Below are 12733 nucleotides of genomic sequence, written 5' to 3' on the forward strand. Positions count from 1 at the left end.
TCCCAACATCTTTTCAAAATACAGAGAAGATAGCTTACCTCTATCAGCATCACCGTTCACTATACTGCTATACATAAGCCTGAACATCCCTCACTCATACATCTACAGAGTCAGTGCCTGCACCTCACTCAGAATAAGGCTGTTGAGGTGGACGCATTTCTCAATGTGGTTCTCCTTATTTTCTGGGGAGGAAGTTTATGCAGCTCCCTGGCATCTGATTTTGAGAATAACATTTGGAGGAACTTCTTTCTTCCTAGGCAGTGGGTGAAGAACCTCAGAACACATGCTCAATTCTCAGCTTCTGGTGTGGAGAAAAGTGCCCAGGTACCAGGGTGCCCAACACAGGGCTTCCAAGTCCATGAGTGGATCCAGTCCTTACTGTCTAGGCTGGAAGGCTAACAGCCTGGCACAGCAATGACAACATTCATCTGAAAAGCACAAGAATGGAGGTGTGGAACAAGGGAGCATGTTTTGGTCAGAACTCCTAAAATTTTGGTTTACACTGATATGTACAAATTACTGACTAGTAAATAAATAAATTTGGAAGTCTGTGCTCAGTACCTCAGAAGCTCTTTCATAAATATGTAAACAGGCCTTAATTGTTCCTATACGATCTCTTCTAATAAAATCAAGGAAAGCATAAGCTTGAATCCTCGTATCAAGATAAAATAAAATAATAATGTGGCAACCAGGCACGGACTCAGATGTGAACAATCCAAGTCATTTATTACAGGTTCTCACATCACTTATATACATTCAAGAGTTTCTTTTTTTTAAGTTTTCCCATTTGCCTTTACATGTCAACAAAGTATTCCACAAACATTCCTTAAGCATGCCTACAGGTGCTTGTCCGAAGAGAGCCATAGGCCATTTCTTTTGCTTTACTTCTAGAGATGTTCTTGGTTCTCAGCCTCGCTTTCTCGTGCTGTTTATCTTGCTTCACAGCTGCTACTCTGAATAGTCTTTATTGTATTCCCACATAATAAAATAAAATAAAATAAAATAAAATAAAATAAAATAAAGTAAAATAAAATAAAGCTCATTTGTCCCTTTAGTCCCTCAGCCCAGACTGGGGTCCCAAGCCACCTGTGTCCCCAACCTCTTGCTTTATCCCAGTCTCTGGTTTGCTGGCTCCCTGTCCTGTCAATGGAAATATTCGTACATTCAGATGCCAACCATTAGTTACCTATTAAATCTGGGGATTAGCGCTGGTAAATAAAGGCAGGTCAGCAGGCCAAGCTGTCCACATCACCAGAAGGAAATGGGAAGGGTCTAAGTGGTGTTTGGCTACAGGGATGGAATTACTCATTTCTGGCCTTTCTGTGACAGAGTTTGCCTGGCGGTGTCATCCTCTCTTGCTTTTTCCCTTTGAGGACAGCTGCTGCACCAGAAACTCCTAGCAAAAGTGGAGGAACTGTAACAGTATTGGCTGGAAAGAAGAAGGATTTTAGGATTAGTAGTTTGAAGCTTAGAAACCTGGGTAGGTAACTGAGAGACAGGCTAGGCACTTGGGCCATGGAAATTGGTGGGAATTAAACTACCAGGTAGGGCTCCAACTCAAAAATTAACTTTGTGAAGGCAGAAAGCTCCCAAGTCCCCGCTCCCTGCCCACAGTAGGGACGTGAGCTCCTCATCTCCTCCTCAACCCAGCAAGGTTCTTGCTGACCAGCCCAGGCTGCCTCTCTGCTGTCATTCTACTTTCCCTCCTGGGGGAAAGTCAGGCAAAGGGCAGGAGAGAAGAGTTTCTCTAAACAAACTATGATCCATTGGCAGCCAAAGCAAAGCACTTTGTCCAGAAACACCTATTGGAGCAGCACAGACAGCCTATGTCCTTTAGAAATAGACCTTATTCACAGGCTCCTGGCCTCGGTGACAGTCAGCACCTGATGCCTGAGATGGTTGTTCTGTTAGGTCGAGTGTCTGCCACATTCCCCTGGAAATGCCTAATATGAGCATGGTGACAACAAATGTTCTTACCATTCCCTTGCCCGAACAGCAACAGAGCAGAGGGAGTGTGATGTCATTTTTCTGCAACCAAAGCATGTTGCCTTATGGAAAGACTTGTTCAGCTGTAATACTGTTCTTGAAAGAGAAACGTGGACCAGAGATACAGAACTATTTGTATAAACAGAAGTCTAGCATCAAAATGTTTTGGCTTCTGTATACATACATATATATATGCATATTTATAAACATTTATGGTTTGAAACCTAAAGCTGTGTTTTCAGGAACTAGTTACTACAAAGAAGAAAATGTATAAAAATATTAACCAAAACAAACTTTAAGCCACGCAAAGCTTTAATTTAGCCACATAATGAATACAAGCTTCCCAGAACAGGCACTGGCATGGGTGCTTGTGTACATGGCACCTGTCCCTGCTTGCTTCCAGTGATGCATGAAAAGGGCTGCCTTTGCAAAACATTTCCTGTCTATAATGCCTCCTGATGCTTACGAAGTCACAACTAACAATTTCAGCTGTTACACAGAGAGGCAAGCCACTTTTTTATTCCCCACCAGCTACTTTTTTGATCCGTCTTTCATTACCAGCTTTCCTTCTGTTGTCATATAACAAGTGTATATAGACCAGCAGCATTAGAGTCCACCTCAGACAAGTCCCTCAAACCAATAAATAATCCAGGGTTGATCCAGAAGTAATGACTTGACTCATGTATGAGGATATCAGGCTCAGACCTGAAAACCCTGACAGCGCGTCTCTGCTGTCGTTCCTGGTGCTCTTGGTCCTCCCAGTCGCCTGCTGATAAGGAGCACAGTTGGTACAGGCAGCTCTGACTTCCTGGTCTGCGTGTGCATGTGGCAGCCAAGGCACAGGACGTGGTGCTGTGGCTGCACTCCACGTTTCCTCCTGGGGTTTGGCACCTCCTGTCTTGTCTTTCTGAGTGACTGGAGGGGAAGGGAGGCAGCTCCAGTTCCTGGACTACTGGAAGGACTTCTGAGCTCCAGCTTGCATTTTCCCTGCTCAGTGTGGTGCTACAAGAAAAACTTCTGCCTAGCATGGCTGATAGGTAAGAGAAAATCATACTGATCTCTAACATGAAAGAGTAGTGGGAACAGGACATACTTGCATGGGAGACATGTAGAAGGGAGTTGGGTGAAATGCAGTGCTGTTTGTATTCAGTGAGTTCCAGAACGTCACTTCAGCCTGAAAAGGTGGCAAGTTCTGTAAAGACAAAAGAAACATAAATGGCTTTAACTAAATAAGGGAATGCTGTGATTTTGCTTGGATAGAGCTGATACATAGCATCAGTCTTCCAAATCTGCACAGAACCTTGATGGTGTTCGCAAAGCAGCTGCCCATTGCCGTGTTTGTCTCTTGTAAAGGCTTTTTCATTTCCACCTACAAAACCCGCTGTATCGTGCTTTTGTATTTCAAATACTGAGTTTATACTAAGAAAAGCATCACAGGAGAAAGACAGGCACACTGGCAGAAGTGGAAAACCAAGAGAATTGCTTATCTCTTCAATTAAACCTATGAGATGACAGCAGTATTTTGCATCATTTGAAATATCTTTTTTTAAGTGATTGAGAACTTCTTTTAAGCTTGCTCATCAGACATTCCAAACTCTTTACTTCTCTACACTGAGATTAAAGGTTTTTTAATAATTGGATTCTGTTCAAAGGTCCTCTGAAGATAAATTTACTTCAGAGAAGATGCTCGACCAAATCTCCTTTTCCCTTGAAAGGCACAGTGTGACCCATTTGCAATACGTGTTTTTCTTGCTTTGACTTTATTGACTTTCTCACATGACTTTCCACAGATCCTTCTTACATTCTCTCCACCTCTTGAGTCATTTCTCATTTATAGCAATAAACACCTTCTTGCTGGGGAATTGTTTTATACATAATGAAAGTTTCATGCAGGAAAATGACTTGGAAAAACAAGCACATCCTCTCTAGATTTCATGTTTCACTTGACATCTATAACAAGGTGCAAACAATAACTTCTTTTGCTCTAGTTGCACTGGTGTTGCATTGGGTACTATTGCAGAGACCTTCCCCAAAAGCTTTTTTAGCTCTTACAACTGCAGGCCGAGTGTTCTTGGTTTTGGATGGTGCTTTGTGCACGTAAGGACCTCTGAGCAAGACTGCAGCTGGATAAGGTCCAATTGGGCAGATTTCTTGCATAGATCAAAGTTATTCTATGAGAAAACACCAGTCTAACAGCTGAGAGGCTTCACTGTAAGCAGGAGGCTGAGAATCAGTGACCAAAAAAAAATCTGTTTTGAATGATACATGCAATTATATTGAAAATCAGCACAAATACGCAATATTCTTTCTCAGGAAAGCTTTACTTAAACACTGCATGTAATGGATTTGCATAAAGATTTGCTTTTTGCATTTGTCCAACCTCGTACATGTAAGCTAAGTTTATGGTCCTTTTTTAAAGCAATAATCTCAAGAAAGAGCTTTTACGAGATGCCTATGTAAGTTGATAAATGAGTTCTTTGCTTTGGCAGGGATATATGTTTCTTTATTGAATGTGTAGAGGTGCTCTGCTTTGTTGGAAATTAGATGGACCAGTAAAACAGAGAGGAAGAGTCCACAGTGATGTTGCGGTAGCACCTAGCAGAGAATCAGGAAAGAAAAGATATTTATTTTATAAAATTAAATGCACGAAATATTCTGTAAGATTTCTAGAGGAGAAAAGATCAAGCAAAGCCCTACAGTCCTTTACAAATACAGGACAAATCTGTAAAGAGCAGACCAAGAATAAGCAGAAGGTATTGAAGGGATTACAGATTTCCTGCGTAGAAAAGAGACTTTTTTAAACTAAAATGCATACATACTAAAATATATGTTTATAGAATACTACACATAGAAGAAAAGAATACTGACAGCCCCACTGAAGTTTCACATACATTGGATACATTGGATTCCTACCCATCACTGGTAGTTACTTCCAAGGTAAAGAACGTATTGAAGATGATATGGCAGCACTCATCAGATGGAATGAGCTGATGCAGAGGAGCAGAGAAACCAGGAGTCCAGAAACCAGGAGGAAAGTGATGCAATAGAATTAGATGAGTCCAAGGGAACATGTAGTTCCCTTCTGGAGTTTGAAAATCAGCTCTGTACTGTTCTGGGAACTTGCTGATCCTGTTTCTGAGACTTCAGCCAAGCTGTTGTGATGAGCAATTTTCTGCCTAATGTTGGTTTGTGAGCTCTTCTGAGAAGGAATTCTTCTTATGACCCTGGAAAGAAGGTAGAAATACTGCTGATATCGAATAAAAGCAAAGGTGGTGGTGGCCTCTGTGACAGGTTGTGTTGCTGACTCTTGTGAAGCTGAGAGGCTGCACGGCCTGTGTTGATACCACAGTGCCACAGACACACGTCTGCTGTGCAAGCAGAGCCAGGGGCTTGGGCAAGGCCAAACAGATATGCATATAAATACATCTGCTCTGCGACAGCCTCCTTCTGGTGCTCTGCAAGACCTATGCAAAAACTGTCCTTCTTTTAATGCTAGCAACAAACATATCCTTTGGCTACTAGAATTTTTAGTTCTTCTCCTTCATTGGCACCTATTCAGGTACAGATCCAAATACATATACAGATACAGATCTTGTATGTATACCATCCATCATCTTGAGGTAACACAGAGACTGAGCCAAAACTGAAGGTCGGTGTCCCAACACAGCTGAGGTACACGTTGGCTCAGAAGTCCCATTGCAGGCAGACCTGCGTCTGGTCACCAAATATGACAGCTCTCAGCCATACCCTGCTGAGACAATTTGCTTTCCCCACTAAATAAAACCGGATATAAGATTAATATCATACATATTCTTTATGCTCCTTAGCTGCTGTAGCTTATCCTCTGGTGCACTAATGCAAACTGGCTGTTTCTGGCCCTTAACCATAGGATATGAATTCCTTTGGGCAACTGGCTTTCAAGGAGTTAAGTGCAGACTGCTTATGCTTTTCAGGATTTTAATCCTGGGTTGTTGAGCTCCATCCCATAGCTACTCAGACAATTCTGTAGAAAAAGTCTTGCTCAATATTTGTGAAAAATGTTCCATCTCTCCAGGCACTGTTTGCTATCTTTTGTTTCCTGCTGAAGCATGTAGCTTAGACTACTATCTTCATATCCACCCACAAAGTACAATCCAGGACAGAAGACACACGATGTCTTGCTGTATTGCTTCTCAACTGATATCCAACTACTTGATTAATGCCTTTGTTTCTGCAGTGCCTTCCCCCCTGCCAACAACAGGGTGTGCCTATCTGGCTCACTTTCGCTCTTCCTTGCTTTCAAGCTGCTTTGAATCTAGGCTGCCAAGTCAGAAAACTGTGATCTTATCACTACACCTGCTTGCTCTTTCTGCTAGAGAGCATGGAATCTGTCACTGGTCAAAGGATGCAGCAGGTGTCTCCATCCTGACCAGAACAGGAGAATAGGACAGAGCAATTAACAAACTGGAGGCTCAGAGCTGGACTTGAAGATGCCTTGGTCTGATATAAAAGTATCTGTTATTAAAATCATTAGAGATTTCTCAAATGATTGTTTGAAAGACAAATTTCAGCACTTCTTCATAATATCTGCTTTGGAGGAGAAATTTAAATTTATTGGGGTGTTCTCCTCTAGGCATTGATGCATGTACAATTATTTCAACTGTCATTTCAAGATTAATTCACCTCTCTTTCTTCTCTCTCTTCTTGGTGGAAAAGATCTGTGATATTATCCCTTATTGTGGACATAATGCCCTGGACCTGAAGCTACCTTTGGGCAGTTCATCACAATAGCAAACCTTCTCAATTCTTGTTGGTAGGTGGATGGATAGACTTCTGAAATCTGTACACTACTATGCAGGACAGAAGTCCAATAAAATCAGGAAAGGACCAGTTTGGATAGATTTATAAGAAATATTTGAGGTCAGTGCATGCAAGGATTTTATTGTATACAGACACTATGTTTGGAGTCATAGTCCCCCTTCATCCTTCTAGCTTCATGCTGGGATAACTGTGCATGTGGGTAAAGAAAAGCATCTCTAGTGTGGAGAAAGACTGTATATAAGATTACTAGAAAAGCATCAGAGAGAAAGTTCTTTGCCTTCTGTTTTCCTGGGTGGGTAACAACCTTCTGCTTGCTTCTGGTTTGTACATAGAACCCTTCCCAATGAAACAACACCATCTTATTTTTATTTCACTGCATGGGAAGTACAGCATGTTACTAAGAACTTTGTTAAAATGTGTCCTAAAAAAACCTTAGGGAAGACTCACGTTTTCTTACAGGTTACCTGCATTCTTTAGATATTAAAATTGACCATAAGCTCAATGGTTTTTAGAGCAGATTGACAGAAAGATGTGGGGACAAGAGAAAGCCCTCCTGTTGACAAGCTGGAGTCCAGATCATGGTTAGAGAAACACCAGAAGATTCTATAAGTGACTTTCAAAAATAATAGTAAATGTCTTCTTTAACATGTGCATTTCTCCATATTTCTTGGCAGGAAGGCCTTAAACCATGAACTTTCTAAACTTTTCAATGAGATGTGGGATATGGATGTTAATCGCTTTGCACCTGGGAAAGATTATGCAATTGAACTGCAGGTAACCAATTGCTAAGTGACATGAGGATGTGCACAATGGTATTGTAGGAAAAAATGTCTGTGAAGCTGCCTATTGCTAAATGAGTTGCTTATGCTTCATCATTTCTATTAATGGCCTAGGCAAGACTTATAAATGATAATTAGGAGAGGGAATAGTGCAGAGAACTTGTTAATGTTCCACAGTACCCAGAAGCTGGTGGCATCTCTCAGGTGTCTGTCCTGAGCCCTCAAGTATTCATCTGTGATGAGAGCAAACTGTGATAATGCAGATGACATGCTCAAGGTCAGGGCTGCCCTTCAGCTGGACCTAGGCAGGCTGAAGAAACATGAAATTCAAGAGGGACAAATGCAAATGAAACAAGAAAAGTTGTGAAATCTCCTTCTGTGAACGTTTTCAATATTCAACAGAATGACACCCAGAGCAATATAGTCTGAATTCAATGTTAACCATACTTTGAGCAGGACGAAAGATGTTCTGAGGTCTCCTTTACCCTGGATAATTCAGTGCATATGGTTATGTGTGTGCATCTGTGTATGAATGCTTGTGTGTGCAACCTGGGTAGCTTGCACTGACAGACAAGTGGAGGCAGGTTCCAAGACATTTCTGAGGGAACAAGGGAGGAAAATGAAGAATTCCTGGTTCTCAGCTGGAGTGTGGAAAGTGGAGTAGCAGATGTGTGAGAAAGGAGGGTTTCAGGGTTGTTGTTGCTCCCGATGTTGATAATAAAATTGAAAGAGACTTACCTCTAGCCAAAGTGCATGCAGGGAAAGCTCTCTCGCATGCTTTCTCCATTTCACAGAGCAAGGCTCTAGCTTCTCCTTGCCTGTGTTAACTTACATGTATTCATCTTTTCTCTTCCTTCCTTTAGAATGCCTTTTTTGGAACAGAAACTTGAAAATCGTTGGAAAGCCACATCTGTTTTGGATGTGCTTATTGGTCACATTAATTAAAACGTTCGCTTTTAAGCAATCAACCAGAAGTCTTTGAAAATTTTGGAGCACAACCATGCACCAGTCTGAAGATGACAGAACAGCACAGATGCCTCAGTTCCACCCTGGCACTGGGGCAATTGCTGGGACAGTGGTCAGAAAGAAAGAGAGGACGAAGGTTGAGCCTAAGGGAGCCACAGTAGTTACTGATCCATCACAGGGATGCATCACAATCATTTGTGAACGAGAGTCAACAGAGAAATTTCAGTCTTCTGCAGTGTCAGAGATTATATCTTTCTTCATGCTGGCAGATCTTCAGTAATACCTTTTCTTGTTTTGTAGGACAACAGTTCCTAACATAAGACCCTGACAGGATAGTGCTTTTTGTTTTCATTATTACAAAGGCAGCTGCTGTCTGCTCTGAGAACATTTTCCTTCTGTTGTTGTTTCATTCTGGTGTTTCTCCCAGGGAAAAGCAGATGCTGTACAGCAAGGTGACAATGCTGTCCGGGACAGTGCAGCCAGACATCTGTTTCATTACGTAAATGAAGAACGCCTGAAGAACACAAAAACTTTTGCAAGTGAGACCTGTTCTTTTATTAATGGTGGAAGTGACATGAAGAATCTGTGTTGGTTTTATGTGTTTACCTAAAACATAACATTGCATATAATTTGGATGATCAGATGAGCAGAAAACGAGGTTCATCAGACTGCATGTCATTTGAAGGTAGTCTCCCCAGTGTTTACAGTCTCGGTGTCAGGAAGAGCACCCTTTTCTGCTATAGTCAAGATCTGAATTTCTCTGAGGCTCTCCAACTGCAAAGCAAAATGGATGAAAGTCTTGTCATTCCTTTGATGTTATTCCATGTACTGAAAAAGATGTTAAAGTCATCTTTCCTCCTTTGTTCACAGCTCCTAACACTTCAGACAGCATCAGATTCACAGCTACCTCTTGCGCTCCCGTTAGGGCTATATTTCAAGCATGCAAGCATGTCTATCAGTAATGTTTCCTTTCCTGGCTTTTCTTTTCCTTAGGTGGGGCTGCAGTATGTTGCTCAGCCGATCAAACAGCTGGCATAATGAGCACATGCTGTGTTCCCATACTCCTCACTGAGCTCACAATCCAGCCCCTCATGAGCACAGCTAAGTACTGAACCTGAGCTACTTCAGCTCACTAACCTGGCAGAGAATTACTTACATTTTGGAATTCAAGTGGTTTTTTTATTATCTTATTGTGCTGAATCTATCTGCTGAATCCACTGGTTGTAGACCAGGGGCAGCTGAAGTGATGGGAGGCAGTGGGTGGCAAGAGGGGTGCACCAGGGAGAATTAAATCATCCATTCAGTGGCTGTGAGCTCAACCTCAGGTCATCTTATGTAGGTTCATGCTGAAATAATGCCTGCAAAGCCTTCTGCTAGCATAATGCAACTTCATAAGAATCAGTCTGTAATTTAGGTGCTCATATATATAAATATATACATATTTAATTTATTTGTTTGAAGAAGCTCATTATCGTTTCAGCCAATTATTTCCATTAGGGAGTACTGAGGTGTTTAACCTAAAAACAATTGATCTGGTACTGAGCCACTCCAGTGAGAATGAAATCTGACACATAAAGGAACGTCCTTCCTTCCCTATTATATGACAGCTTTTCATAATGACTCTAAAAACTGGGTCACAGGTACGATTATGTCTTTTTTCATCATAAGTTTCTCTTTTTTTGAAGCCTTTATTTCCTTATTGGACAATTATGAGACATCAACTGGAGTAGAAGAAGTAGTGACTCCAGAAGAAATAGCTGAAAACAATTGCTTTCTTGATGCTATCTTAATGACTGGAGTAATGAAAGTGAGTAATGAATTCAGTTTTTGTCACTGAAGACACTGAATTACAGACACATATATCTTTGTTTTCTATCCTTCAGCTAGCTCATGAGTATCTGCTTAAAAAAAAACTAGCAAAGCCAAACCTTGTTGATTTCAAGCATCAGCTCTATGACATCTGGTTCCAGCTCTATCCCAGGAAAGAAGGAGACAGGTATGTCTAATGAATCTCTACACTATTCTGATTTATGCAACTGCAAGCCTGAGTTCATTAATTACACACTGAACTGGAAGGCAGTCTCGGGATGTGGCCTAAGGCAGTGTACGCTGGTCCCACGCAGATCATGTTAAAGACTTGCTGATCAGATATTAATGATGTTGACCCTTGGGGTGCAGTGCTGCTGACTGAGATCCAGGTGGACTTGCTATCTCTAGTCACAGGCGTTCAAGTGCAAATGTTGATCCACTTTTCAATCCACTACGCCATCTGCTTTTCTAAACTATACTTCATGTGTTTGTCCGTATGGCTGTTTCAGGAGATTGTGTCAAAAGCCTGACTAAAATCAGGATAAGCAGCAGTGATACATCTGTGGCTTTTACTAACAGTCTTCGTCATCAAATAGAGTTTTAGGCTTTGTGAATAGACTGCATTGGGAGTTCTGTGCAAAGCAAGAAGGAAAACCCAACAACACCCAAACTAATCCTGACACATCTACTGTTCACAGATGAATCTAGACAAGCTTGTGCACTTTTCCTTTTACATTACTGAATTTTAACTACTTAAACAAATAAAATACGTATGTATTATTATTTTTTTTAATTACAGACCTGATTCTTGTGGTTTTGAACATGTTTTTGTTGGAGAAACAAGGCACGGTAAACAGATCTTAGGTTTGCACAACTGGGTGCAATTTTATCTTCAGGAAAAGCATAAACAAATTGACTACAAGGGATACATCACTCGGAAGAATAAAACCAGGGTAAGAATGAGCAGGGTAGCCCTGAAAATAAGATCAGTAGGTGCTCAGAGGAAAAGTGAGTTAATGAATCAGGGCACCATGATGCAGACAGTGTTGAATTTTTCCCTATATATGCCTAGTAACAGCTGCAGTCACTGACAAATACCCTCTCATCCTCTTCCTACCGTCATCTGTGGTTATTGTACATGCAGCAGGTGTCTGCGTTGCTGGACCCCTTCAAGGTATCTTTGTGTCGAAAGGCTGGGAGCCCAGTTATTCAAACAAAACAAAGTTCACTGGTTTAAACTGCTTTCCATCTATTGTCCTCAGAGGTGCAAGGTTACCTTAGGTGGGAAAGGTAGAGCAGTTTAGAAGTTGTAGTACCATGAACAGGAAGAATTGTACCTGCAATCCAGAATCGGATGTGTTGGAGATTATTGCATTGTTATTTCTATGCTTTCAGCCTGATAGAGATGACCAAGTTTTGAGCATCCAATTCAGCTGGAAGGGCTCAGTCAAACCAATTGGAAGCACCTTTATTGGTGTCAGCCCCGAATTTGAATTTGCCCTTTACACCATCATTTTTCTGCTGTCTGAAGAAAGAGTTACACGTGAAACAGTGAAGATAGAAGAATATGAGCTACAGATTGTTGTTTGTCGCCATGGGCGCCACATTGGAACGGCATATCCAGTACTCCTCAACACCAGTAATGAAGACTAGTAGGCACAGTGATCAGGCAACATTTCTTCCTTTCTTTTTTTGGTGGAGAGGAGGGAGTAAACTGATGTGTTGTTTTGTACAATTCATTTCTAGTATATATTTATGAGTTGTTCCCTTTTGATTTGCTGTGAAGTGTTGAATCAATAACGTGCCACATTGAAGTATCTGACCCACCCTGAAATATGCTTGTTTTCAGATTAAAGTCTGTGTTAGACTTGTATCAGCCTTCCTGAACGCATTTTACTTTTCACCAGAGAATAGAATTTAGAAAATATCACAATTATTTCTCTTATTTGTTAGCCACTGCATATTTGAAAGAGCAGTAACCACACATCTCTTACATTTTCCCTTCTAGACAGGACCTTTGGTTTGGAACAATCTGAACCACGGCATTTTGGGTTTGTTTTTGTTGTTTTTTTTTTTTCTCATCTCCTCATTTCATTAGAGGTTAATTTCAAATGGAATTTTACAATTGCAGTGCCTGGAATATGCAGTAAACACGTTCAACTGTGAGAATGATCATCAGATCAATGGCAAGTCTGTCACTGCATCCAGGTTTTGGCCTGCTTCCAGATGCCACAGTAGGCTTTATCTCACCTAACTTTAAAAGTCCCTGATACAGGCACACCTGTTTTGCATTACAGTCAGTGATGTCTGCAGTCACTTATCTGCTTGTGTAATGTGTGTTAAGTTAATTGTCCTGTATAATCCATTGACAATAATAAGATACCACTGGGAGC

At 41.2% G+C, this 12733-nt stretch overlaps 1 protein-coding gene across 2 annotated transcripts; it reads left to right on the forward strand.

Annotated features, from left to right (window-relative positions):
* Positions 1–2869: 2869 nt before the first annotated feature.
* On the forward strand, positions 2870–12307 carry LOC125688042 (poly(U)-specific endoribonuclease-like). Of its 2 annotated transcripts, none has more exons than XM_048933526.1 (7): positions 2870–3023; positions 7461–7560; positions 8959–9070; positions 10217–10338; positions 10415–10527; positions 11140–11293; positions 11736–12307. In XM_048933526.1, the coding sequence occupies exons 1-7, from the start codon at positions 3013–3015 to the stop codon at positions 11991–11993; spliced, it is 870 nt and encodes a 289-aa protein (XP_048789483.1). In that variant the 5' UTR covers positions 2870–3012; the 3' UTR covers positions 11994–12307. The 2 variants fall into 2 exon arrangements, with proteins under 2 accessions (XP_048789483.1, XP_048789484.1); XM_048933527.1 differs by having other exon boundaries at positions 7465–7560.
* Positions 12308–12733: the final 426 nt, after the last annotated feature.

Source organism: Lagopus muta, chromosome 1 (genome assembly GCF_023343835.1).
Source record: "Lagopus muta isolate bLagMut1 chromosome 1, bLagMut1 primary, whole genome shotgun sequence".
NCBI lineage: Eukaryota > Metazoa > Chordata > Aves > Galliformes > Phasianidae > Lagopus > Lagopus muta.

Bases quoted from the DNA above. Each gene is read 5' to 3' on its own strand.
- LOC125688042 (XM_048933526.1), top strand. The intron at 10,339-10,414 runs GTGAGTAATGAA...TCTATCCTTCAG, and splicing joins TAATGACTGGAGTAATGAAA to CTAGCTCATGAGTATCTGCT. The intron at 11,294-11,735 runs GTAAGAATGAGC...CTATGCTTTCAG, and splicing joins CTCGGAAGAATAAAACCAGG to CCTGATAGAGATGACCAAGT.